This window comes from Zea mays, chromosome 2, assembly GCF_902167145.1.
Source record: "Zea mays cultivar B73 chromosome 2, Zm-B73-REFERENCE-NAM-5.0, whole genome shotgun sequence".
In the NCBI taxonomy this organism is placed as follows: Eukaryota; Viridiplantae; Streptophyta; class Magnoliopsida; order Poales; family Poaceae; genus Zea; species Zea mays.
Window position 1 is genome coordinate 208,045,934 of NC_050097.1, and position 25,940 is coordinate 208,071,873.

At 47.5% G+C, this 25,940-nt stretch overlaps 1 protein-coding gene, 1 non-coding gene and 1 pseudogene across 3 annotated transcripts; 2 read left to right on the top strand and 1 right to left on the bottom strand.

Annotated features, from left to right (window-relative positions):
* The first annotated feature begins 4,307 nt into the window (after nucleotides 1-4,307).
* LOC100283901 (ras-related protein Rab-6A) lies at nucleotides 4,308-14,330 on the top strand. 2 transcript variants are annotated; one of them, XM_008669833.3, is made up of 7 exons: nucleotides 4,308-4,702; nucleotides 5,363-5,627; nucleotides 11,802-11,872; nucleotides 11,961-12,049; nucleotides 12,211-12,322; nucleotides 13,471-13,561; nucleotides 13,754-14,330. In XM_008669833.3, exons 2-7 carry the CDS (start codon nucleotides 5,580-5,582, stop codon nucleotides 13,898-13,900), a joined length of 558 nt encoding a protein of 185 aa, XP_008668055.1. In that variant the 5' UTR covers nucleotides 4,308-4,702; nucleotides 5,363-5,579; the 3' UTR covers nucleotides 13,901-14,330. The 2 variants fall into 2 exon arrangements, with proteins under 2 accessions (XP_008668055.1, NP_001357492.1); NM_001370563.1 differs by lacking the exon at nucleotides 5,363-5,627 and having other exon boundaries at nucleotides 4,319-4,702; nucleotides 13,754-14,305.
* On the top strand, nucleotides 5,449-5,568 carry MIR2275d (microRNA MIR2275d). The gene has a single exon (NR_121118.1). It is a non-coding gene; the product is annotated as a microRNA MIR2275d (primary transcript).
* Nucleotides 14,331-22,082: 7,752 nt separating the features above from the next.
* LOC103649241 (leucine-rich repeat extensin-like protein 3) lies at nucleotides 22,083-24,056 on the bottom strand (annotated as a pseudogene).
* Nucleotides 24,057-25,940: the final 1,884 nt, after the last annotated feature.

The following is a 25,940-nucleotide window of genomic DNA, read 5'->3' on the forward strand; positions in this document are numbered from 1 at the left end:
CGTTGGACCGCGACATCCTCCAGGAGATTCTTGAGCTCTCCCTGGATACGCCGCCCTTCGGTGGTCGATGGTTCCGGCATCACGCGGAGAAGTATTGCTGCTGCAGCCAGGTTCTGGCCGACTCCACTGGAAGCCGGTGGCGGCCTTGCCCTGACGTCGTCGACAATGCGGTGCTGGATGCCCTAGGGTAGATGACGCGCTTCTCCGGCCGGAGCTTGGTCTGCCCATTCCTGCCCGATGTTCCGGCGGAGCGGCTCAAGTGTTCCTGCTCTCTCGTCGAGCCTGGCCTGCATCTCGTGGATTTGCTCGAGCTGTGCGTCCTGACCCCCCGCAGGGACTGGGACCACAGCTAGCTCCCGAAGGATGTCAACGCGAGGCGCAGGCCTAGGGGGATCAGTGTTTTCTGGTATACTAAGATGGTTGCCTTCGTCGGGACCCCCTAGATCGACGTGGAAACATTCACGACTTGGGCCGCAGTCTTCGTCGCCGAAGCTGCGACTGCCGTCGGAACAATCGGAGAGGCAGTAGTCGCATGTGGTCATGAAGTCCCGCATGGCACTGGGGTTACCGAGCCCGGAGAAATCCTAACCAAAGTCGGGCTCGTCATCTTCCTCGGAACCCTAGGGTCCGTAGGTCGAGACGGCCGTCAGCCGGTCCTAGGGTGACCGCATATGATACCCCAGAGGGTTGGTACATGCCTCTATGAAGGCTTCCACCGAAGCGGGGTCACTTGGTAGGTCGAGGCTGAATCCAAACGGCACGAGATGGGAATCGGTCGGTACCTCTTGGTCGACAGGCGGTGATAAAGTCACGTCAGGGGCGGACTGCACCGTCGTCTCAGGTACGAGGGTGACGCCCAGCAAGTCCTTCGCGAGCGTGCTGGCGTCGTCCGTCTACTTGGAGTTGGCGTGTTGCGGGGAAACGACACTCGTCTTCGTCTCAGATGCGAGGTCGACGCCCGACGTGTCCCCTGTCGGGGCGCCGGCGCCGTCGACTCGCTCGACAGCCGACGAGGTGCCGCCTCCTGCTTGGCCACGGTTGCCCTGCCTCCTCCTCCGTCGGCGGGGGAGGTGACGGGACAAACTCGGATGTTGTTCTTCCGCCACATGGGGAAGACGTCGTTGATTCCGCCGCCGGCGGGCGGGCTGACTGCCGCCATTGTCGCTGTCGCGCGGCGGAGGAAGGAGTATCATGTCGTAGCTGCCGTCGAGGGACATGAACTCAAGACTCCCGAAGTGGAGCACCGTCCCGGGCTGGAAAGGTTGCTGGAGACTACCCATCTGGAGCTTGATGGGAAGCTGTTCGTCAACACGCAGCAGGCCCCTACCTGGCGCGCCAACTGTCGGCGTTTTGACCCCGGGGGGTCCCTGGACCGACGAGTAAATTGTCACTGCGTGTCCCAGCCCAGATGGGTCGGCGCGAGACGGAGCACGAAGGGGAAAAAAAGGGGGAGACAGGCAAAAGGGGAAACTCGCGGCCTTCGTGTTGCCCTGCGCCCAGGTTGGGTGCGCTTGCAGTAGGGGGTTACAAGCGTCTGCGTGGGAGAGAGCGAGGGACTTTTACGCGTCGTCCCGTCCTCCCGTGCGGCCAACCTTCCCGTAAGAGAGCCCTGGACCTTCCTTTTATAGGCGTAAGGAGAGGGTCCAGGTGTACAATGGGGGGTGTAGCAGTGTGCTAACGTGTCTAGCAGAGAGGAGCTAGCGCCCTAAGTACATGCCGTCGTGGCAGCCGGAGAGGTCTTGACACCCTGTTCATGTGATGTCGTGGCCGTCGGAGGAGCGCTGGAGCCTTGCGGAAGGACAGCTGTCGGGGCTGTCGAGTCCTTGCTGACGTCTCCTTGCTTCCGTAAGGGGCTGAGAGCCGCCGTCGTCATGGAGCACGTGGGGCGCCATCATTATTTGTTTACTGGGGCGAGCCAGATGGGACGCCGGTCTTGTTCCCCGTAGCCTGAGCTAGCTAGGGGTAGGGTAATGATGGCCCCCCTGTGACGTGGTCGGTCCGAGCCCTAGGTCGGGCGAGGCGGAGGCTCCTCCGAGGTCGAGGTCGAGTCTGTCTTCCGAGGTCGAGGTCGAGTCCGAGCCCTGGGTCGGGCGAGGTGGAGTTCGTTGTCTTCCGGAGCCGAGGCCGAGTCCGAGCCCTGGGGTCGGGCGAGGCGGAATTCGTCGTCTTCCGGAGCCGAGGCTGAGTCCGAGCCCTAGGGTCGGGCGAAGCAGAGTTCGTCGTCTTCCGGAGCCGAGGCTGAGTCCGAGCCCTGGGGTCGGGCGAAGCGGAGTTCGTCGTCTTCCGGAGCCGAGGCGGGGGCCGAGCCCTGGGGTCGGGCGAGGCGGAGCTTCCTATGGCGCCCGAGGCCGGACTTGGCTGCTGTCAGCCTCACTCTGTCGTGTGGCACAGCAGTTGGAGCGACGCAGGTGGCGCTGTCTTCTTGTCAGGTCGGTCAGTGGAGCGGCGAAGTGACTGCGGTCACTTCGGCTCTGTCGACTGAAGAGCGCGCGCCAGGATAAGGTGTCAGGCCATCCTTGCATTAAATGCTCATGCGATACGGTCGGTCGGCGTGGCGATCTGGCCAAGGTTGCTTCTCGGCGAAGACTGGGCCTCGGGCGAGCCGAAGGTGTGTCCGTTGTTTGAGGGGGCCCTCGGGCGAGGCGTGAATCCTCTGGGGTCGGCTGCCCTTGCCCGAGGCTGGGCTCGGGCGAGGTGAGATCGTGTCCCTTGAGTGGACCGAGCCTTGACCTTAATCGCACCCATCAGGCCTTTGCAGCTTTGTGCTGATGAGGGTTACCAGCTGAGATTAGGAGTCTTGGGGGTACCCCTAATTATGGTCCCCGACACTTCTCGTACAAGGGATGATGAGCACAGTGCGCCACGCAGCACGGGCGTACTGTTCGACAACGGACTGGACAGGTGCGCCGTCTGCAGGATGGCCCTGGCGCTGCCTGCCAGCGGAGTGGACAGGACATTAAATGCTGTGAGGGCACATCGCCTGTCAGCAGGGTGGACAGGCGACGCGTCCTTTCCGCAATAAGTGCAGAGACCGCGCGGCCTAGAGGCCTTACGTCAGGCTCCGCCCGCTGGCTTATGTCACGGGCTACAAGCCACGTGGCCGCATCGGATCTCCGCCTGAGCGGGGAGCACATGCGCGCAGGGTAAGGCCCGGACGCGTGGCAGTACCGGACCCTTGCTCACGCCGGAGTTTCCCCTGTCCCGGGACCTCGTTGCAGCCCGGACCTCACTCGGAGGGATCTGGGTCCCTTCCAAGGGACCCGACATGCTTACTCGGGAGTCCCGGGCCATAACCGGGGGTCCGGGTTGTGCGTACAGGGGTCCGGTGCTCCCTCGCGGGGGTCCGGTTCGACTGATACATCCTGGGATGTATCATCTTTCCTCGCCACACTGTGCCCCTTGAGCGGCCCACGTGGTGGGGTCGAGCGTTGTTCACCGTATGGCTAGGGAACGCCGTATGGGCACCGTGTCTTCATACCGTAGTAGGGGTACCCCTGATTCAGGGTACCGACAGAATCGATTACCGTTGTTTCGGTGAACATAAGACATCCATTACATACAAGTTTGAACCAATAAACCCTAAATTGATTTTATGAAGGTAAACCCTAACCATGTTCAACAAATCAATCTAAGCCTAACTAACTTTACCAAATCATTCAAACTGGATGGAACGAAATACGGTGCTACAATGCTCGTCTTGATCTGACGGATGGCTGATGCCTTCCCTAGCGCTGTAGCGCCTAAAGGGACATTTAGCGCAGGTTGCGGCTGCCGCTGCCGGCAGCCTAAGGCTGTCCGCAGCACTGGCCGCTCGGACACCCCTCCCCTTGCATGGAGGGACTCCACGCCCGCAACGGAGCCCTCTACCAGGCCCTCCTTCAGGCGGAATTGAACAGGAAGTTGCCACAGGTAGCGTGAGCCCGCTGGAGCCTCTATTACTATTCACATATACTGTATGTTTTTAATAGGTGAAGAAAAAATGGTAATAACTGATGAATAGAGTTGAATAATGATATTTTATAGTTGTAGTGAGGTATAGAGGGAGAATATAGAGGGAACCGCTGCGTGAGATGAAAAAATAGAGGATGAAATGTTGGTAATGTAACGCAAAAAGTGATATAGAGATAAAAATTTAGGGGTAACCATTGACACACGCGGAAGTCGTCGATTCTACTTGCTGGTAGTTTGCTACAGTGCACTGCCCCACAGCTGCGTGCCTGTTTGCCTGTGATGAGCCGTGCCCAGCCCGAGACACCGCATCCGCAGCCGTATCCTTCAGCGCGGCACCACGTTTTTTCATGCAAAACAAAAGCTTTCGTGCCATTTGCCGTCCGGTCCGACCGCCTTCTCCGCGAGCGCTAGGAGCAATAAACGGCAGGCACCATTCTCGGACTCGGAGGCAACGCCCAGACGCGCAAACGGAAGGAAGGGGGAGCGCAACACGCGCGGTCGCCGGGAGAGAGAGAGAGAAAGGGCGAGCTAGCGAGCGAGATCCCCCTCTCCCGCTGCCGGATCCGATCTGACCTGACCTCGTCGCCGCCTGCCGTGGGAGGGAGAAGAGGAAGAGGAGGCGGAGGCGGCGGAGATGGCACCGGTGTCAGCGCTCGCCAAGTACAAGCTCGTCTTCCTGGGGGACCAGTCCGTCGGCAAGACGAGCATCATCACCCGCTTCATGTACGACAAGTTCGATAACACCTACCAGGTACGACGGCCCGCACCGCCTCCTTCTCTGGCTCCGATCCCGATCGATCCCTCGCGTGCTGTTCGTGTCATCTCCCCCGCGTTGGGGGCGGGTTAGTGGGAAGGATTCAATCGGGCGGGCCAGATCCAGTGCAGGAGGATAGGTAGGTCGATCTGATGCAGGGTAGGATGATCTATCCCGCGTCCGATTGGATCGAGTTGGTTCGGTAGTTAGGTGTAGAAACCTTAACTCCGCATCTATGCTGCTTCACCAAACAATGAAATGCTCATGACGCATGATGGAGGAGGATACATCTACTGTCCTTGCAATTACATGTGAGGCCAGCGGTAGAGAACGTGCCAAAATCAAGGTGTTGCTAGCGCAACAACAAAAGAAAATTCACAAAACAACCTAAAGTAATTCATAGCTACAAAATAGTTGATGAATATAGGAAAATACCTTATTCAAGGGTCGTCGTGATTATAATCCATTTACAGCCAAATGTCATATAGCGAATAAATTATAGAAAAAGAGGAAACAAGTTAACAATGGCACATTGAAGTAAAAATTGTTAAACAAGTGAAATAATAATATACCTCTAGTGGAGTCTAGTTATAGAAGACCTAGACAACTGCATTATCTAGTTTTCTTATTTTGAAATGCCTTTTTAATTTTCTGAAGGTCAAGTCCTTTTTAACTGCATTTGGCTGGACTGTGGAGCCGGTCCTGTTCTTCCCATTCCACCATGTTACCAAAAGCTATCAAGTGTCAGGCACTAAAAGTGAGAGTTGGAGGAAAGAAAACTAATCGGCTATCAGATTCTGCAATGGCTTGATGCATAAACATGATTGCCGTTCCGTTTGTTTTCCTCTAATATCTCACCTTCACTAGACAGAAGATGTACGCTACCAACATTCATTTGTGCCATTTGAAGTGCAGATTTGAGGTAAGTAAACCAGCCTGAAAAGCAGGGACAACAAGTATTGTTTCATCAGAAGTGATGCACCACCTTCTACCATTATTTTGATAAAGCACTGCATGCAATGCATGCACTGTCTTTAACAGTTTATCCAATAGCAATAAGTAATTTCCGTCTGCATAACCACTGAGAAAATTTCTGTAGTTAATTATCTAACAAAACAATAAGTGTTTCCTATACAGCTTGAAACTAACAGTTAAGCTGCATAACAGTCTGCCTGTGACATGAACTGGACACAGCTTATATGTTCCTCAGTGCAAATGGTGACTATCACTTTTGGCTTGCAAACCATCAATGATAATGCTACCTGGAATGGTTCATAACCAGTGACATTTCTAGCTTCGAACTTTCACCACCAAGTCCACTGGTATTGCAACTTTATCAATGGAGGAACCATGGAAGTTGACAAGTATTTATTTTCAGTTTTTGAGAAAAACAACAAGGTATGATCTATAATGAACATGAAGAGCAGTTGTACCAGAACAGGTTTCTTCTCTTCAAGATGGCAATTGAAAATAAGTTTTGCTAGGCGCTAGGCGGAATCTAGGTGATGACCCTTAGCCTAGGAACTAGTCCAGCCTAGGCGACGCTAGGCGTTTTTCTAGGCGTTTTGCCAATTTATATAATATATACATTTATAGCACAAATAACGAATAATTTAGATAAAAAATAGGGAAGGAGCAGTAGACATACCTTACGTCCTTTGCCCTTGCCGATCTGTTGATCACTGAATCCTCAAGCACTGCTGCAATAGAAGTGGACAACACTTTTAGATGCAATTGGGCATCAATACAAGTGATAAAAAAAATAGGAAATAGCAAGTTAGGTACTTATCTGAGGTCTGACCCTTCTCCCATCCATTAAATACTGATCAGCAGCGTAGGATAGCCTTTTGCAATCACAAACATGAAGGGACAGCAGGCAGCAACACATATAAAATGCATAGCAGACTAGCAGTAGGCAGTAGCAGTACATTACATCACATGATTCAGTTCTCACAAGTCACAAGACAAAACACAAGCACACAACAAGAGTTCTAAGTTCACAAGTTAAAGATACATGGATGCATAATAAAAGCTAAAACATGACATGAAGCTGGCTCACTCTTAGGGTTCATCCATCTCATACACATCCTCATATTCATCAAACTCTTCTTCTTCGGACTCAAACTCTTCTTCATTGAGCTCTCTCGCCCTTGCACTTCTACGCAGCTCTAGTTGTTCTTCTGCTCCCACTGCATCTCCAAGCACAGACCAAGGTATCCTTGTACCTTCCATGACTTCTTCCTCATCTCTAAAGGAAACTAATGCACAATTATCTCCATTCTCTTGGAGGAAACCTTGAGCTTCAGTTGTATCACTAGACAATAGAACATCGGTAATTTTCTTGGACTTGATCTTTGTTCTCTTATTAATCAGCATGTTGTTGAATTGAATGTAGACCAACTTGTTGAGGCGGTCTGTAGTAAGCCTAGCCTATTTCTCTTCTTAGTGTGCACCTATAAATTAAAAATAAGAGCACTTTTAGTTCTGCATTTTTATTGTAATGCTGCTGTAATGTTGATAACAGATAGGTACTAACCCCATCAAACCCACTCCAATTTCTTTCACAACCAGAAGAATTTGATGTTAAAGATAAGATCTTGGTAGCCATCTTCTGTAGAGCTGGTGTTTTAGTTCCATAAAGCCGCCACCATGATGCTGAAATAAAAACCTCTCTATTAGTTAGGAGGTACGACAGATTGCTTGTTACAATGCTGAAATAAAAAACCTCTCTATCAGCAAACAACTGTTACCTGGATTACAATCAAAGTTTTCAAAAGTCCTTGCAAGCTTCTTGCTAAATGGGTCTTCTCTATTCTGAAACTTCTGGAGTTTGATGTTGGCGGCTTGTTCTTGCATTTCGTCATCATGATAATAAAAAGTCTCCACACAACTGATAAAACCTTCTGTTATTTTGGGAGCATCAAAGATTGATGGGTCAGCATAATTGTAGTGTGGATTCAGCAAATAAGCTGTCAAATGCAATGGAGAATCAAGTCTTCCAGCCATCTTCTTCTCAATAACAGCAACAACATCCTTGAAACGGTTCTCAACATTGCCAAGGGCCTCTTTGACCTGTCTCTTTGCCTTCAATAGTTTTCCATATACAAAGCCCATCAATGGCTTCACATCTCCATCAACCAAACGGAGAACTTTGAACAATGGCGCAAAAACAGCCAATGTCAACTTCACATCCTTCCAAAAGCTTGGATTCAATATAGTTGCTATGGCATTTTTTCCCTTCTTTGATTTCACATCCTTCAGTGAGTCCCACCTACTATGAACCACCATCTTTCTTAGTTGGTCCTTCTTCTCTTGTATGCTGTCCAAAGTTAGATAGTTTGACGCAAACCTAGTCACTCCTGGCCTTACTATCTCTTTCCCCTCAGTGAAGTGTCTCATGCACTCTAGTGTTCTTGTGTGCCCATAGACAAATATGGTGAATGTCTTTGCTTGGTCAATCACCTTCTTGAACTGAGGCATGTTGCCAATTCCTTGGAGCATCAAGTTAATTGTGTGAGTTGCACAAGATGTCCAAAAGATATATGGTCTCTTCACATGCAGTAGCTTCTTTGCTCCCATGTTGTTAGAAGCATTGACAGTCAACTTGCACCACATCATCCGGACCCATGTCTTCGATTGCTTTGTCCACTACTTCAAAGATCACTTCACTTGTGTGTGACACATCTGACATCTCTTTTGAGGAAATAAAACTGGTTCCTTCACCACAATTAGTGCACACATTCATTATGCTTCTCTTCTTATCTGACCAAGCATCGGTCATACTAGAGCATCCATTCTTCATCTTCTCGGCTTCACGTTCTTGCAGCAAACTCTTGGTTCTTGCATATTCTTCTTCCAACAATCTCCCTCGCAGGTCTAACATAGTTGGAGGTTCAATTCCAGGCCCAAATTGTCCAATTGCTTCACACATTTGCTTGAACTCATCGTTGTCACATGCATTGAATGATATTGCTCTCAATGTTACAAAAAAGGAAATTAGAGTTCAGTTCAGTACTACAGCAAGGAAATCTGATGAAATTAAAATCTGAAATTAAAAAACAGCAAGGAAATTACCATGGTTAAAGGCCCATCTTGCAATATATTTATGCACCTCATGTAATCTTTCTTTCCAAAGTTCCTTATTCAGCCTCTGTTGAGTCAAAGATTCAGATTTGGTTGCTGTAGGATCAATAGCTTTTGTCCATAGGGCCTAATTTGTGAGGCTCTGAACTTCCAACACAAGTCACTTCCTCTGACCCTCCAACCCTAGACACATGAACTTCCTCTCTAAGTTCTAGCTCACCTTGTCCTTGTTGTTTAGATCAACAAGAACTCCATACTCCCATCCCACATCATCTGAATTCCTTCTAAGGCCACTAACTCCCTCTGGTGCACTTGCAGTTTCAGATTGACCCTCTGTCATGTGAGTTCAAGCCATCAATCAACAAATTACAAACTGATATACAAAACAGAAAGGAAACAGAGGAGAGGAGAGGAGAGAAGCAGGGGAGGACATACAGACCTTGGGGCTTGGGCTGAGGGAGGAGAAAGTGTCGGGGAGGAGGACCAGCAGCCACGTCGCCGGCGAGGAGGACCAGCAGCCACGTCGCCGGCGAGGAAGACCAGCAGTCGCGTCACCGGTGAGGAAGACCAGCAGTCGCGTCGCCGGCGGGGAAGACCAGTAGCCGCGTCGCTGGCGGGATGGAGGACCAGCACAAGCAGTCGGGGGGGGGGGCAGTAAAACCAGGCAGCCAGGCACACGACTTCTCTCCCCCTTATCCTCTCCAGCGCACGGCTTATTCCCGCGCCAAAGCTCCGCGTGTGCTTTCCCTCGAAGGACGCCTAGCTCGCCTCCACGCCGCCTAGGGAACCTGGGCGCCGCTGAATCGCTGCAAGTCGCCACATAGGCGCCCAGAGCGACTTAGGGCCCGACTACCTCCCTAGTCCAGGCAGGAGGGGCATAGCCTAGCGACTAGGCGTGTCGTAGGCGTCGACTTTCAAAACCCTCCACGTGGCGTCCCGCGGCAGGTATTTATTTTCAGTTTTTGAGAAAAACAACGAGGTATGATCTATAATGAACATGAAGAGCAGTTGTACCAGAACAGGTTTCTTCTCTTCAAGATGGCAATTGAAAAGAGTATTAGAGGGATATGAACCATCTACATGGAAAAGGAAAGAGGGGGTCACGTTCCATAGATGGCTTTCACATGTGGCTGTCTGACTGATGTGCAGTCGCCCAACGTCAGCAAGCGGCAGGAGGGCAATGGCTAGTGCTGCTCAGTCACACATCAAATGAGGAATACAATCTCACATCAAATAAATTTGAAGATCTTTTATGGGAGGAAATCAAAGTCACAAAGCCTACTGGATATTTAGATAAAAGAGTTGTCTACCTTGATTTCCACCAATATCTTACATTTGAAATCAATTTCACAAAGTGGTGGGCTGTGGGAGTGCGGGCAAAAGCAGGGGGCGATCCTGGAAGGCTGGCCGGAGACGAACTTGTTTGTGAAGGCTGAAAGCATTACTACGTTAGGGATAGGATTTTTTTACTACTGGTACTTTCTTGGGCTATACTAAGGTATTGCTCGAGCAATACAGGGCCACACTGGGCCCTTCGCCCCTGGTGAGGCGATTTTCTTTCCACTGTTCGACTGTTCTTAAAAGATGGTTGTATGATTGCCTGTTTGGATCACTTACGTGTGACGCTTACCGTTATAATATGGGCTTGCCTGACCCAGTGGTGATGGTATATTGCTATGGTTGCTTGATCGGATCACAGGTCCTTGGCATTGTTCTTTGGGATGCCTGAGCCCAAATCTTTGTGTATCAGATCAGAGATCATGATGCGAATAGCCTGCCACTGAATTATTGTCCTTGCAATGTAAGGATAAGGAAGACAAAGTATTTTTTTTCTGTATTACTAGGACGCTATTTTGACAAGGGACTTCTGCCATATCCATGGGCTTGGTACTTTACAGTAAGCATTAGCAGAGCAACATAACTTTTTCCTATTAATGATTTGGAAATATTAAGGAATGTAAGTCATAATGGATTTGACTGCTTCTTTGCATGTCTTTTTATGGTATGCTTTATTGGTTGTTGGAGCGATTGTCTTGAGCATGCAGCAAACTATTACTACTACTATGCGAAAGGGCCTCTAGCTGAGTTGGTTAGGTGGTCTGAGTAACACTCCTCAAGTCTTGGGTTCGACTCCATGTGGGAGCGAATTTTAGGTTGTGGTTAAAAAAATTCCCTCATCTGTCCCACGCCAAAGCACAGGTCTAAGGCGCTCTCCAACGGCTCCCTCCCCCCTCCCCCTCGCGGCGTATTCGGTGAGTTCGTACACCGAGAGAGCTCCAATGGCTCCCTCTCCTTCTCCCTCTCGTGGGGGGGGGGGGGGGGGGGGTGAGAGAAAGAAAACACCCTGTAAACGGGGTGAGCTGGAATCCCCTCCTCTTCACTAATTAGTGTTTTTAGCTACAAAATTAATCCATTACAAGTTTGCTTAATTGATAACAATGTGTATTATGGTACTGCAAATATGATAGCATTTTTAAAACTCCAAAAATTAATATAGAAAAGTCAAATAGCTCAATTAAAGGGTAAAGGGGGAGCTAAATAAGGGGAATGATTGGAGAGGAGGTAAAATAGGGGGAATAATAGTTGAGGGGGGGAGGTATCTAAATATGGATAGAAAGTACGAATGGAGGAATTTAGGAGGGGGAATGGTTGGACAGAGCCTAAGACTGTCTCCAGTAGATAAGGTAAAATAGGGGACGTGGAACTGTAGATGATACTGTTTGACACTGTTTGCAGAGTGGAGTTTGAAATAGGGGATGAGATAAGGGATCTGCTGGGGATAGCCTAAGGCCCGATCGCGGTCGGGGCTACGATGCCGCTATGTATTGGTGCGGCAGATGTTCGGGGGTTTTCTTGACCTGTGAGAGAAGATCTTATTATTATTATTATAATACCATGGGGCAGTCTTACCCCCGTAGGTCAAGTTTTTTTATACCTGTATTTTTTGGCTTATCATACAGTCTGCTGGTTATTCTATTCAGGTTTGCTCAAAGTTGTTTTCTCTCGAATGCAGGCTACGATTGGTATTGATTTCCTGTCAAAGACAATGTACCTTGAAGATAGAACTGTGAGACTCCAACTCTGGTATGGTGACTACTACTGCATTCATAGCCTGTTTGCCCCTTGAGATCTATGGACTGTTGACCTTATGCATGTTTTATTTTCTTTGCAGGGATACTGCTGGTCAGGAAAGATTCAGGAGTTTAATTCCAAGCTATATTAGAGACTCTTCAGTTGCTGTCATTGTATTCGATGTTGCAAGTAATCTCCCTCTCTCATACACACACATTCTATAGAAATAGTTGTTGTCAGACGCACATCAGTAACAACAATGACTAGGAACTTATATCTTTTAAAGGTTTAAGCCTTTAAGGACATAAACTTTTACTATTTTGTTCTTACCTTTTTGTTTCATGTTGTAGGCAGGCAGTCCTTCTTAAATACATCTAAGTGGATAGAGGAAGTTCGCACTGAGAGGGGCAGTGATGTTATCATTGTGCTTGTTGGGAACAAAACTGACCTTGTTGACAAGAGGTTGGTGGTATTTACACTTATCTGATTTCTATATCTTAGGGCATGCTTGGTTTGCAGTCTGAAAATTTGCCTGGGCCAAGCAATACTTCCCAGGCTCGTAGGATTTTGATCGCCTGGGGCTCAGATTGTTGCCTGGATGAAAAGCTTCCTGGCAGGTGGCAGGCAGCAACCAAACATGCCCTTAGTTTGTTGCTCTATATATCTTTTGTTTGGCTTTAAATTCTGTGGTCTCTGTCATGTCAAATATATAATCCTCCATATGTTTTTTTGTGTCATATATTATTGTTCTAAAACATGCAGTTTAGTTCTCCCATTTATTTGCCTTGTTTGATACCGACAACAAAATTCGTACGAAGCAAAAAAAAAAACTTAAAAAAAATTGGATCACATTTTCTAGGAATTTTCAGGTGGATATGACCCTAAACTTTATGATTCAGAGGAATCCCATGTGCTGATTGCTGAGTATATCAAGTGGGACCTGGGTCCAGAGGCATTTAGAACGTTCCTCTGAAGCACAAGTCTCGGGTTGGCATTTAGCAAAAAACTTGAAGCTTTGCTTTCTTTAATCCTAGATTTACTTACCATATGCTATATATCTTTACCCAATGTGTATGAGTGTTCTTTTTTGTTGCTTGTTTTTTGTCACTAGAACTGGAATCTGACATCTATTGGTATACGATTGCTTTCATGACTTTCTAGGTCTTCTGTCTCTAAGTGGTTATTTCCAGCTTAGCTAAATTAACTATACCACTTGTCTTGTAGAATCAGTCATCGCTGAGGTATTTATGTAATTTGAAGTAGTTTGTCACTATTTTATTGTGCGAAAGGGCCTCTAGCGTAATGGTTAAGGCTTCCTAGTAGCACCTTCGGGTCCCGGGTTTGATCCCCTGGAGGGGCGAATTTCTGGCTTGGTTAAAAAATCCTCTCCTTGTGTCTCGCCCGCTCCTGGTTACGTCCTGCACGCCACCCTCTGGCTGGGCCGTTGAGTGGGCGGTGACGACCCGCTAGTGATAGTGGGCCAGGGTTTGGGGATTTTCTCGGCCGAGACCATGTTCCGGTCTCCTTAATATAATATCGGGAGGGTGGTCTTTCCCTCCCCTGATTTTTTTTTTATCGTTGCTGAATTTCTGTTGCATCTCATGGAACAGGCAAGTCTCAATAGAGGAAGGGGAGGGCAAGGCGAAGGACCTTGGAGTCATGTTTATTGAAACCAGTGCTAAGGCTGGGTTTAACATTAAGGTATGCTTCAGAAATATAAATTCATAAGTTTGGTTCATATTTACAATATACTTCTAGAGCATGTGATTTTTATCTGAAAAGTTCAGAGTAGTGTGTTTTTCTTTGTTAAGTCCTTTATTCTCTGCCTGTCTATGTGTTTATATATCAACGTACTAGTTTGTTTTGCGCTGACAACCACAAACTTGTGAGCAGGCGCTGTTCCGTAAAATTGCTGCTGCACTTCCTGGAATGGAGACGCTCTCATCAGCGAAACAGGAAGACATGGTTGATGTGAACTTGAGGTCCGGCAATGCAAACTCGTCCCAGTCTCAGGCTCAGGCTGGGGGATGCAGTTGTTAGTTGCAGTCTCTGACACTTGCTTGCTCATGATCTTTGGGACTCTGAGCATCAGAAGGCGTTATCACTGATGCTTCTCTCGGGAAGAAGAGTTGATTGCCTCTCGCCAGTGAACACACCATAGTCTTTACCCGGTGAATGGACCGTTTGCATTGGAACGATACGTTTTATGAGTTTTCTGTTATTTCCTCAGTGGCCTAAGCTAGCAACAGTGTATAGTTGGGTTGACACTTCAAACTTCTACCATTCGAGTTGGGTATTAGAACTAGTTATTATTGGTTCATGTTGAACTTATATATATTTCCATCCTTTTGCAGTTAGTTTGAGTCGTATTTGCTGTGTACCAAACATGTATTGCAAATTTGGAATTTTTGTAAGCTATAATAAGGCCAGCACGGCAATATCCCCACATGATAACCCCGAAATTTGTATCGTTCAAAGTTCAAACCATGGTATCCTAATTCAAAAATTTTGCCTTTTAATAACATGTCAATGGTTAATTGAGTTTGCAAGTGGAGTTACTATAGAAGATAGGACCTGTCGTTGTAACGTTGTCTTTTTGACGCAGTAACGTTTTGCTTCGTAAAAACACGTGAATTGTTAATTGAGTTGGGGAAGTGGAGTAAAAAAAGGCACGTGTGCTAGGGTATTCCCAACCTATTGTTTTTGTCATAATATTTAAAATTGTCATATTATATGTTACTATATAAGATATGGTTATTCTAATGTATAATGTTGAAAACTTGTTCTCAAATGCTATAAATTGAGAACAAAGCAACACAAAAACAGGTTATTTGTTAATGCCCTTCGTCCTTCGGAACATTATTTCCCTAAGAATATAATGATCTTCGGACGAAGGTCATGAAGGACATACCTTCATCATCTCAACATATATATATATATATATATAAGCATTTCAAGGGCGGATGGAGTATGTAAAATATAAAGGATAATGTGAACAAACATATAACATCATCATACACATTTTTATTATATAATCATAAATGAACAAACGAATAATGACAATATTGAATTACATTTGTACCTTCGGCTTGACAGAAAATGAAAGTACAAGCGTGACACAAAAATGAGTACAAGTCAGCGTGAACAGTACGGGGTACTGTTCATCTATTTATAGGCACGGGACACAGCCCGTGTAAAATTACATCCACGCCCTTCACATTTGCTAATGACTTTAAGGTAGTCCACCGAGGTCTAAATAGCCTTTTCCCTTTTAAGTCGGTTCTCTTTTTTGCCATTGTGCTGAAGCTCCCTTGCACGTTGCTTCGGCGCTGCGTCAACCTTCGTATTGTTCGTGCTTTTCATACTACGTGGTTCTGATCCGAGTCTGAAGACACCTATTCATACATTACACTCGAGAAACATTGTTAAATAATGTTTTTGAGGACCTTCGGAAGACGAAGGCCCCCAACAGTAGCTCCTCGCAATATTAATTTGTTAGAATGACGAATTCAGATTGCGACATGGATGAAGGCCCTAAGCCGAAGGTCCGAAAAAACACCTTCTCTTTGCTAGAATAGCAACAATCAATGACAGACGGGGCCCTCCAACTTGGAGCGCACTGGGCGTATAAATAGGAAGTCACACCGACTGCACTTGATACACTGCTTGTGCCATTGCCTTATTTTCTCAATTTTATAACTTGTGCTTACTAGCGCTTGATAGCTCTCAAGCTTTTGAGCTTCGGTTTGAAGGACACGTTTTCGTCATTTTCGAAGAGAAGATGTCTCAAGACAAGAAGACAGTTGTTGAGACGAAGCTAACTGAAGAGGAGAAGCTTCTTGAGGAGAAGACTGCTGGATTTGTTGAGTCAATAGCAAAAACAAATATAGAGAAGATTACTAAAGAGATACTGGAAGGCTTGTCTGAAGATACTGATGATAGCGACAGCTATGATATGGAGAGTGGAGGCGAAGACTCTGAAGATCGGCCCTGGCAACCAAGTCATGCAGTCTTTGGGAAATCAACTATCAAACAGAGTCATCTTGATAATATGAGAGAAATGTATTTTCGAGATATGTCTATTGTGAGGGCTGACGTAGACAGGGCCGTTCTTGCTCCCGAAGAAAACGAAGTTGTGATCTTCCGAAGCTTCTTCAAAGTTGGACTTCGGTTCCCGTTGAGCAGATTTGTGGTTGAAGTTTTAAAAACATACTAGATTTTCCTTCACCAGATCACTCCCGAAGCAGTTATTAGGATGGGGATCTTCGTCTGGGCTGTGAGAAGTCAAGGTCTAGAGCCAAGTGCAATATGTTTTTGCAGTATGCATGAACTTTCGTATGAGACGAAGCCCTAGGGTAAAGAACAATATCATAACAATTTTGGTTTCTATAGCTTCGTTGCTCGCTCTGGCGCAAGCTACCCAGTGCCAACGTTTCGGAAGAGATGGCCCGAGGCCTGGATGGAAGAGTGGTTTTATGTGAAAAATGATTTGAAGGCGAGAGAAGACATTAAAGAGATCATCATGCGCCCATCTGGTCCCGCTTCGGCCTCCGAAAGCCGAAGGTAGAAATTGATGAGGCAGCCGAAACGTGCTAAAGGGCCTTCAACACAGTTTGCTCTTTCATTGGGACAAGAGACCTACTTCAAGAACATATAGCCTACAAGATATGGCCGCTTATAGACAGCTGGGAAATGCCAAAAGAAACCATCACTAACCCTAGCGAAGGCGGCCTGGTTCGATTGAAATACACCTTCAGGTTTGGGGACAAGTTTGTTGAACCAGATGATGACTGGCTGAAGTGTATTGAAAATACTAACGATGAGTTATTTGGAGCATATTCCAAGTCCAAAGATAATGCACTATCTGCGGCCTTTGGGAGCCGAAAAAAGAAAAGACTAAATAAGATTTTTGATGCTATTGGATTTGTGTACCCTGAATATCGCTACCCGCCACGGGGGCAGAAAAGAAAGGGTGCAACTTCTGGAAAGGTTGCCGCTTCGGCTGCTCCAAGCGAGCCTGCGCCGAAGAGTAAAAAGTTGAAGGTCCTTACCCATCGACCATGCTATATTGAACCGGCCATAGTGCCTGAGTTTGGCGGGAAACTTCTTCAGCTACTGAAGCGAAAGAACCTGCTCCTCCCACGCAGAAGATTGAAGAGCCAACTATAATACCGAAGGTACCCTCAGCCGAGTTAGCTGAGCCGAAGACTGATAAAACTGAGGAGCCAAGAATCGAAGGAACAAAAATATTAGAAGTTGCAAGCCCTTCGGCAGAAGTGACAGTGCCGAAGACACAAAAAGGTCTTGCGGCAACTCCCAAAAGAAAAAGGATGGCAAGTGTACTAGATGTGCTAGAATCAGTAAAGGCTTCAAGCTCTATTCCTTCAGGGAAAATTGCCGAGGCTTCGAAAATGCAAATCGAAGCTGAAACAAAACCAGCCGAAGTTGAAGCTGTAGTGAGCCAGGCTAGTGCCGAAGTCGGACATTCAGAGCCTGCTGAGCAAACACCCTCGGAGATTGAAGAGAAGGCAACAGAGGAAGAGGCTATAGAACAGACTTTGCCTGAAAAAGTTGCCGCTCCTACTCCTGAAGCTTTAAAAGAAAGTATTGAATATATCATCCGTCATGCTTCGGGAAAAAGACTCTCTAAAGAAGAAGAACGAGAAGCTCAACACTATGCCCAGAAGCTGAAATATCCGAAGGGGGCATTAGTATTCAACGGCAGCGGAGAGGAAGATTTCTTGTACTGTCTCCCGGATAGCAAAGAGATATCTGTTTGCCGGGAGATGGGTAGAAGCTTCGGATTCCCAACGTTAGAAGATGGCCTCTCAGTACTGTTGAAAGATGAATTAGCCAACAGTTTGGCATATAATAGTATAAAGGTGCGAAAATCAATTTTTGTATTTAAGAATGAATTATTTTATTTGCTTATACTTAATAATATACTCCTCTTGTAGGGCTTGATCCTTAGCAATGCCCTCAGGGCACAGAAAAATATCGAAGATGAAGGATGCACAATGGCTCTGAACAACCTTCGCTCAGAGGTGATTGAACTAAGGAACGAAGGCCTTGAAAAGGATAAAATATTAATTTCATTGGTAAACAAGATAAAAGAAGACAAAGCTAGTTCCAAAGTTCAAGCTGAGGCTCAGAAAAGTCAAATTGAAGACCTTCGGAAACAGTTAGCCGAGGCCAAATTAAAGTGCGCTGTTGTCGAAGCTGGTCGAGATGCCAGCGAATACTGGAAAAATTATTTTGAAAAAAACAGTTGCAGAGCTTCGCGCATCCAAAGAAAGGTGTTTTGAAAAATCTGTGGAGTGTGTAAAAAAGATAAAGACTAGCTTTGCCAACGTGGGCGCCTAATCAAACGAAGACAACTTCATACGGGGCGACCCTGAGGGCGTAATCGAGTGGATCAGCGGTGAAGCTGAAGCTTTTGAAGATATTTTGAGTGACCGCGGGGACGTCTGTGCATTCTCTGGCGCGAGGGGGGTTGCATCCATTCTGGAGAAGGCAGGTTGCAAACATGTTAAAACCTTGGCCCAGGCCGAAGCTGCCTTCTCTGTCGACGATACGAAGGACCCCTCGGCCGAAGCGAGTTCAATAGGGGGAAAATTTTCACTGATATCTGGGAAAATGGCGGCCGAGGGATGGCTCACGAAATAATGAAGAGCGAAAAAGATATTCATGATGCTCGTGAGGCAATGAAAGAAGCTGAGAAAGCTGCGGAACTCGAAAGACGGATATGTATTACTTAATGGCTTTTAGCTTTATTGTTTACTAGGTGAGTGCCCGTGCGTTGCAACGGAAATATATAATTCAAAGATAACTTATATATAATACCAAGATAATTTATGTACAAATGTGATATACTGTAAAAAGAAAAGGTTTCGTAATCCGTTTGTGATTTTATCATACATAAATTTTATTATTTTAATCTAACTATTTCACCACTACATAGTGCAATGTCGCAATGATATACGAATTATTCGATAAAATGTTAGTGCAAAACGGATAAATGAAAACGAACAAGATAATCATCGACCTCAATATCTAAAATATTCTTTTCTAACATATAATCTCTACTACTATAAAGCATCATCTACCAAAACCTACAGAAATAATTCTACTCATGTGTTGCTAATCGAAGCAAGGAGGGGGTTGCATGAAAGCCGAAGCACGAGTTGTAAGGCCTACGACAAGGAGCGATGAGGTATACGCGTTGCTAATCGAGAATAATGTAAGTGCCTTACTCTCCCGAGAAACTAATCAGCACAGCGGAATTCCTGCCACCGCCTAATCTACTCATGTTAAGCATCTCACTCTGTCAAACTGGAGAGAGCCCATGAAACCTACGACTCACTCTTAAGCATCAGAGCACAATATCATCTGCTCCAAATGGAAGGCCATCCTATCAAGCCATCGTCCTTGGGGTGGACAACATGCGGAACTGCTTCTAGCACCGAGTTATGTCATTTATGCCTGAAATATTGAAGAACAGAAACGAAAGCAACCTGTAAACAACCCTGCTCGACATACGAAGTTAAAGAAAAAAGGGAAAAGATTATAGGTGATCCTGAAGATATATATGAACACACATTTGGACGGATTCAGAATTCAAGCACGTGCTCTCTAGCAGAATCAACAAGAGCTTTTACGCACCATGGTAGAGGAATCTGCCTCGATCTAGGACAACTTTGGAGATCCCTTTCTCCAGGCAATATTTGGCGATCACCTCATCAATCTTGTGTCGTTTCCTGGAAGCCATTAGCAAAAAATGTGTCAGAAACATATCATAGCCTACCTGCAAGAGCACATCTCATCGTGTTATTTTGAATCTAAGAATAACCAAACTTTAACCAACAATATCAATATGAGATGTGCTCACCAGATGAGATGTGCTTGCCGAAAGTAACAACACAGCAAAGGAGAGGAAACGGGGAAAACGAATAAAGATCATTTAAACCGGTGCAGTATATTAAGGCTGCAAAGGGGTAGCCTGCCTACCCTGGTTCTGCCGTTCTACAATCTTAACCGTTCGATTTGCCTTTATGCAATCTAAACCGTGCGATGGAGCCCCTACCCCATCGCGTCTCTCATCCCCGTCGATCCCTCCTCCCCTTCGTCCCATCTCTCCTCGCGCCCTCTCTGACCTAACCGCCATCCATCGCCACACGAGCGTCGCCAGCCTGAGCCCGCCTCTCGACGCGAGGACTTCCTGGAGTCGTGCCTGGTGCACGCCATCGCACTCACCTCGCCACGCGATGCTCGCCACTGCGCCGCACCAAAGAGGGACTATCGTGCCATCTTCCTCACCGGATGATATTATCATATTGATATCGTCATCAGCCCCCGCCGCACCGAGGAGTATAGGTAAGAGAAGGGTAAGAATAAAACAAGGTAAGAGACTCGTGTGCTTCGGGATTCCGCCGCTCGTCTGCGCCACTCCATCATCCTCACGAAACCTTAACCCGCGCCGCACACAGCTTGCAGGGTCGCACAGTCGTCGCCCTCCCCTTCCTTCCCCCGTCGCTGCCCCTCCTCCTGCCCCCAGTTCGCTCCTTTCCGCTGTGCTCCTTGCCGCTTGACCTAGCCATGACCGATCGTCCGCTCCCTATACTCGCGCTTGTGTTGCTCCTGGCCAGGTTCACCGGCTGCTCCTGAACAAAATGTTGCTCTTGGATTTTGTTGGATTGCAGTAGTAGTGAGGAATAGTTCGACCTGGTGAGGGTCGTGAAGATTGTTACACACGCTAGGTTGTTCTTGATCCTACGCATCGGGGCTTATGTGGCCACCGGGTGGAATCATGGGTCACCTTCCTTTCTTCACTGTTACATGATTAATTGTAATTTTTAAGAGTTTTTTTGGGTTTCCCTGGCCATCAATCTGGCCATTGTTTATGGAGTTGCAGAAGCGTGCTGGTGTGGTTGCACTACATGCTAGGAACATTTTCAGCGACCACGCTATCATTGACTTGGGCATCGCACCCAAATGATATTACCATATTGATATTTCCACGCACATTTATAATCATCCATTGCAACGAAGGTATTACAAACAAATCAACCGTGGGTAGTGCTTGTTAAGAAATACGAAGTTTTTCTCATCAAGACATGTAAAACTTTAGGATGACATGAGAAAAATACAAATCAACCGGTCAAATCAAAGGTTAGCAGGCAATTAAAAAACTACAGAAAAAGGGCTTGGTACAATACAGTACTGCTAAAAGAAGATTTGCGATGCAAAGCCTGCTCAATGCAGTCTAGACATCATGGCAGCCACCAGCGGCAGTACCAGGCAATGCCCTGGCAGTCACAAGCGATGTTCTGGGTGAACAGAAAAAAGAAGAGGGTATTGCTGAGTCCTGACCAGGATACTTTAGGCGATCAAGCAAGCACGCACATGGTAGGAAAGGCAGGATATCAGTACCTCGGCCATACCTTGACGAGACAGAGACACCACCAAATCCTGAAAAAGGTTGCAACGTTCTTCACATATTTTTTTATGTCTTTTAGATTCTCGTTCATGTATTTGAATATGAGGCTAACCGAACAAGTTCTTAGAGAGGGGATGAATTTTCGTTCATCAGTAGCACCAATGGAACATATCCAATGAACCAATTAAACTGGTGCAGTATGCAATGAATCGCTTGCCGAAAGTAACAACACAGCAAAGGAGAGGAAACAAAGAAAACGAATAAAGATCATTTAAAGATAATACTAACAAGACTAACATGCAGTGGAGAATAAGAATAACCTAGAAAAAAGATAAGTAAAAGTGCGGATGTTAAAGAAAAGGAGTGAATAATATAAGAGCAAATAATCGATGGTAGCTGTGATACAAAAGGAACAAATGACAATGGAATTTTTGTTGTTTCTAAACTTTTATGCCTGACTAAACTTAACTGGGCTGGAACTTCTCTATACGCTCAGATATATGATAGATCGCTGGACCTACAATCCTCCTCTGTCCCTCTCAATCTCTCCTTTATTCACAGCCAATTATCCACAAATCCCAAGCCTACACGCTCCAAAGCCCCACCACCCTTAATCCATTCCCTTTCAGCAGCAATGACCGACACCGACAAACCATAAGTCAGAAAATTCTGTGGAGCTTACCACGCTCTCTCGAGGACTATAGCCATCAGCCAATGCTATTCGCTAAACGTGACAATGAGTCAATGACCACGTACACCGGTGAATCTGGCAGCTGCTAGCCATTGTCACAGGGGGGGGGGGGGGGGGGGGGGGGGGGGGGGCTGGGCAAGAGCAGAACCAGCTTTCCTTCCTTGCGTCTGAGATTGGTTTCTACGGATGCAACAGAGGGGCAGTGGCGATCCATATTGAACTGGGTGTACTAATGGCCATGGATGGTGCTGCTGTGGAGGAGGAGGCGATGCATATCGGACAGGGTTTGTGGGTGGCAATGGGCCGGGGTAATATGGTGGTGGCGATGGCCATAGATGCGTTGGGGTGCAGGGCAGCGGTGGCGGCATGATGGGGCATGGCGGGTGATAGACTGGCGCGGGAGGAGGCGGGGATGGTGGAGGTGGGGAATGCGATAGTGGTGGTGACGGCAGAAGTTGAGGTGGCGGTGGTGAAGGCAGCGGCGGAGGTGGAGATGGCGGCGGCAGCGATGGTGGAGGTGGCGAAGGCGGGGGCGGTGAAGGAAGCCGTCGCGGCGGCGGCATGGGCGGGACGAACGGTTTGCACTGGAATGCGGCGCAGTTGACAAGTGGGCGGGCGTAGAAGGCGGCGCACTGCTGTGGCGTCCGCTGCGACGAGCGGTTGGGCAGGCAATTGCTCCGGTCGCCGTCCCGCGCCACGATGCGCGCACAAGACGGCGGCTCACACGTGAAGAAGTTGTAGGCCAACATGAAGTTCTTGAGGCGCGGCAGGTCGCATATCCCCGGCGGTACCGCACCGGTGAGCAGGTTGTGCGCGACGTCCAGCTGCTCCAGCTTCCTCATCAGGGCGAGCTCCGGCGGCAGCAGGCCGGCGAGCTGGTTGAAGCTGACATCGAGCACGGTGAGCTCCCGCAGCAGACCGATCTCCGGCGGGAAGCAGGAGGAGAGGCCATTGTTGATGAGAAGGATCTCCTTGAGCGTGCCGGACATGGTTGCGACGCTCGCCGGGAGGCAGCCGCCGAAGGCGTTGTGCGTGAGGACAACGACAGACGTCGGTGAGTTGCCGAAGTTGTCCGGGAGCTGGAAGCGGAGGCGGTTGTGGTTGAGGAAGATGGCGTCGAGCGGGCGGTCGAAGAGGCGAGGCAGGACGGTGCCCTCGTCCCCTCGAAGTCGTTGAAGCGGACGCCCAGGAAGCGCAGCGTCGGGAGGTCTAGGACGACGTCCGAGAATGGGCCGACGAAGCAGTTGTTGCTGAGGTCGAGCTCGTGGAGGAGGCGGAGGCGGCGAAGCGCGCGGGGGAGGACGTCGCAGAAGCGGTTGGAGTTGAGGTGGAGCAGGGCGAGGTCGGGGAGGAGGGCGAGCTCCGGCGGGAGGAAGCCCGCGATGTCGCCATGGTTGAGGTCGACCTCGGCGACCACGAGCGCGCTGCGGCGGTCGGGGCCGAAGGGGAGCGGCACGCAGTAGACATCCGTGTAGTTGCACACCCCCGGGCCTACCCAGTCGGCAGTGAGGTTGGGGTCGGGGAAGATGGCCTGCTGCTTTCGCGTCCCATAGGCGCCGGCTCGGGAACCGCCACGACGGGTCCACCTCCACTGCCACCGTCGGCCGCCCCTCTGAAGCCGCGGTCACCGCGCCGAAGAAGGAGGAGGCGGCGGCGGCAAGGAGCGCGAGTATAACGGATCCTCTCATCTCATCTCCGGCGCCGAAGGAAGGTGTAGCGGCAGAATCGTGGTAGGGGCGGCGGGGGCGGAGTTCCCTTTTGCCCGGAATCGATGAAGGGGAGGCTGGGACACGACGGTTTTGGGCCGAGATGGTTTCGCGGTGCGATAGGGGAGCGGGAGTGGTATGCGGGACCAGGGAGCGGGACTCGAACGCGAGATCGGACGACTGAAAATTGAAATTATATAGAACGGACGGTTGAGATCAGCTAACGGCAGAACGGCAGGCTACCCTTGCAGCCTTAATAAGTAGTAGATATTTTTGTGACTTTCAACTAATTTGTGTCTTCTACCGCAGCTGAACTATCTCCTCCACAAGAGCCATTCGACCCACTGGCCGACCCAGAGACAAAGAAAGCAATAGAAATTATTAATATGATTGAAGCTATTGTAGACGAAGTTGTTACCAAACTACTAACCGAAGCTGCAGAAAAAGTTCTGAAGGAAGAAGAGTGCTATTGTAAAAACATTTCTAGAATATTAATGTGACATTTGCTGAACTATGTTTGTAATATTTGGTACTTATAGATTTGAATGTAATATATGAATTGTTTGTAATTCAGTTCTTTGCGACGCATGAAACTTTATGTACATACCGTTTTTGAGCCTTCGGCGAAAAAACATCTTCCCTTCTTTTCATGCTTCGTAAAGAGTTTTTATGCCTCGTAAGAATCATCCACATTTTGTAAAATCATCAATGCTTTGTAAACAATAGATTCCTCTTTCCACATCAGAACTGATGAAGCTGTAATTCTCAGGTTACTTTGTGTCTTGGCATCCTACCATTTTTTGTAAAGCATTCTCCGAAGATCAGCCTCGTTTCCAATTGATGTCATTGATGTGATGCTATGCAATATGATGCGATGATATGATGCAAAGAATGATGCTAATGCCGAAGACACATACCCACGCTGAAACACAATATCTACGTTCCCTTAGGAACTGTTGGGACCATGCTTCGTCGCCGAAGGTCCTGCAGGAAGAAACAGCTTCGGCAAAAGCTGCTTATACGTGATGCCGAAGCTACCACTCATGAAGCTTCGGTGTTATAGCGTATCCGAAGATGAAGGAACTAACTGACTTAAAGATGGAATGACCTTTTAGTCCATAAGGGTCTGAGTCATTGTTGTAAACTTTTATAAGGGGTATGATTGTAATTCCTTACAGGTTGTGTCTTGTGCCTATAAATAGTGAACAATATTCCTTTACTGTTCACGCAATCCGGTAACTGCTAACGCATTACTCTGGAGTTATTGTTCTTTATCAAGGCAAAGGTACAAATGTAGTCAAACATCAGGTTTTAATATCTGAGTTAATATTGTAATATGAGTAAATAATGTTATTCATTCGTAATATTCTTTAATGTTTTATGCTTCATATTTTATTTTGCATTATTTTACTTTTGACTACAAAGGTAATACCTTTGTAGTCTATGACCTTCGTCCGAAGCTCATTAAATCCTCAGGGAAATAATGCTTCAGCGGACGAAGGGCTTTGATATTTAACATTTTATGTTGCCTTGTTCTTAATTCATAGCATTTGAGAACAAGTCCTCAACATTGGCGCCCACCTCCGGTGAACTCACTTCCACTTTTTGAGCTGATGGCTTCGATCAAGAATCAAGCTGGAACTGCTTCGGCTCCGAAGCTGATTCTCCCGATAACAGGCGGTTCATGCTCAGAGCCGGCCAACAAGAAACAGAAGGAGGCATAGAGAAGAGTACAACACGTAGGGGTACAAGGACCCTTCATCAAATCAAGATGGTCTCATATCCCAATTACCTTTTCTCAAGAGGATCTTCAGCTCAAGGATTACCCACACAATGATGCTATGGTTATCTCTTGTGTGATCAAAGGATTTCTGGTCCATAATGTTTTGGTTGATACAGGCAGTGCAGCTGATATCATATTTGCTAAGGCCTTCAGACAGATGCAAGAGCCCGAAGACAAGATCCATGATGCCACACATCCCCTTTGTGGCTTTGGAGGAAGGCAGATTGTAGCACTTAGAAAAATCACAATGCCAGTAACCTTCGGATTTATCAACAACACAAGGACTGAACAAGTTGTGTTCGATATTGTTGACATGGAATACCCTTATAATGCAATCATTGGTCGTGGTACTCTCAATGCCTTCGAAGCAATTCTTCATCCAGCATATCTTTGCATGAAGATACCTTCGGACCAAGGACCCATTGCTATTCATGGAAGTCAGGAAGCTGCCAGAAGGGCCAAAG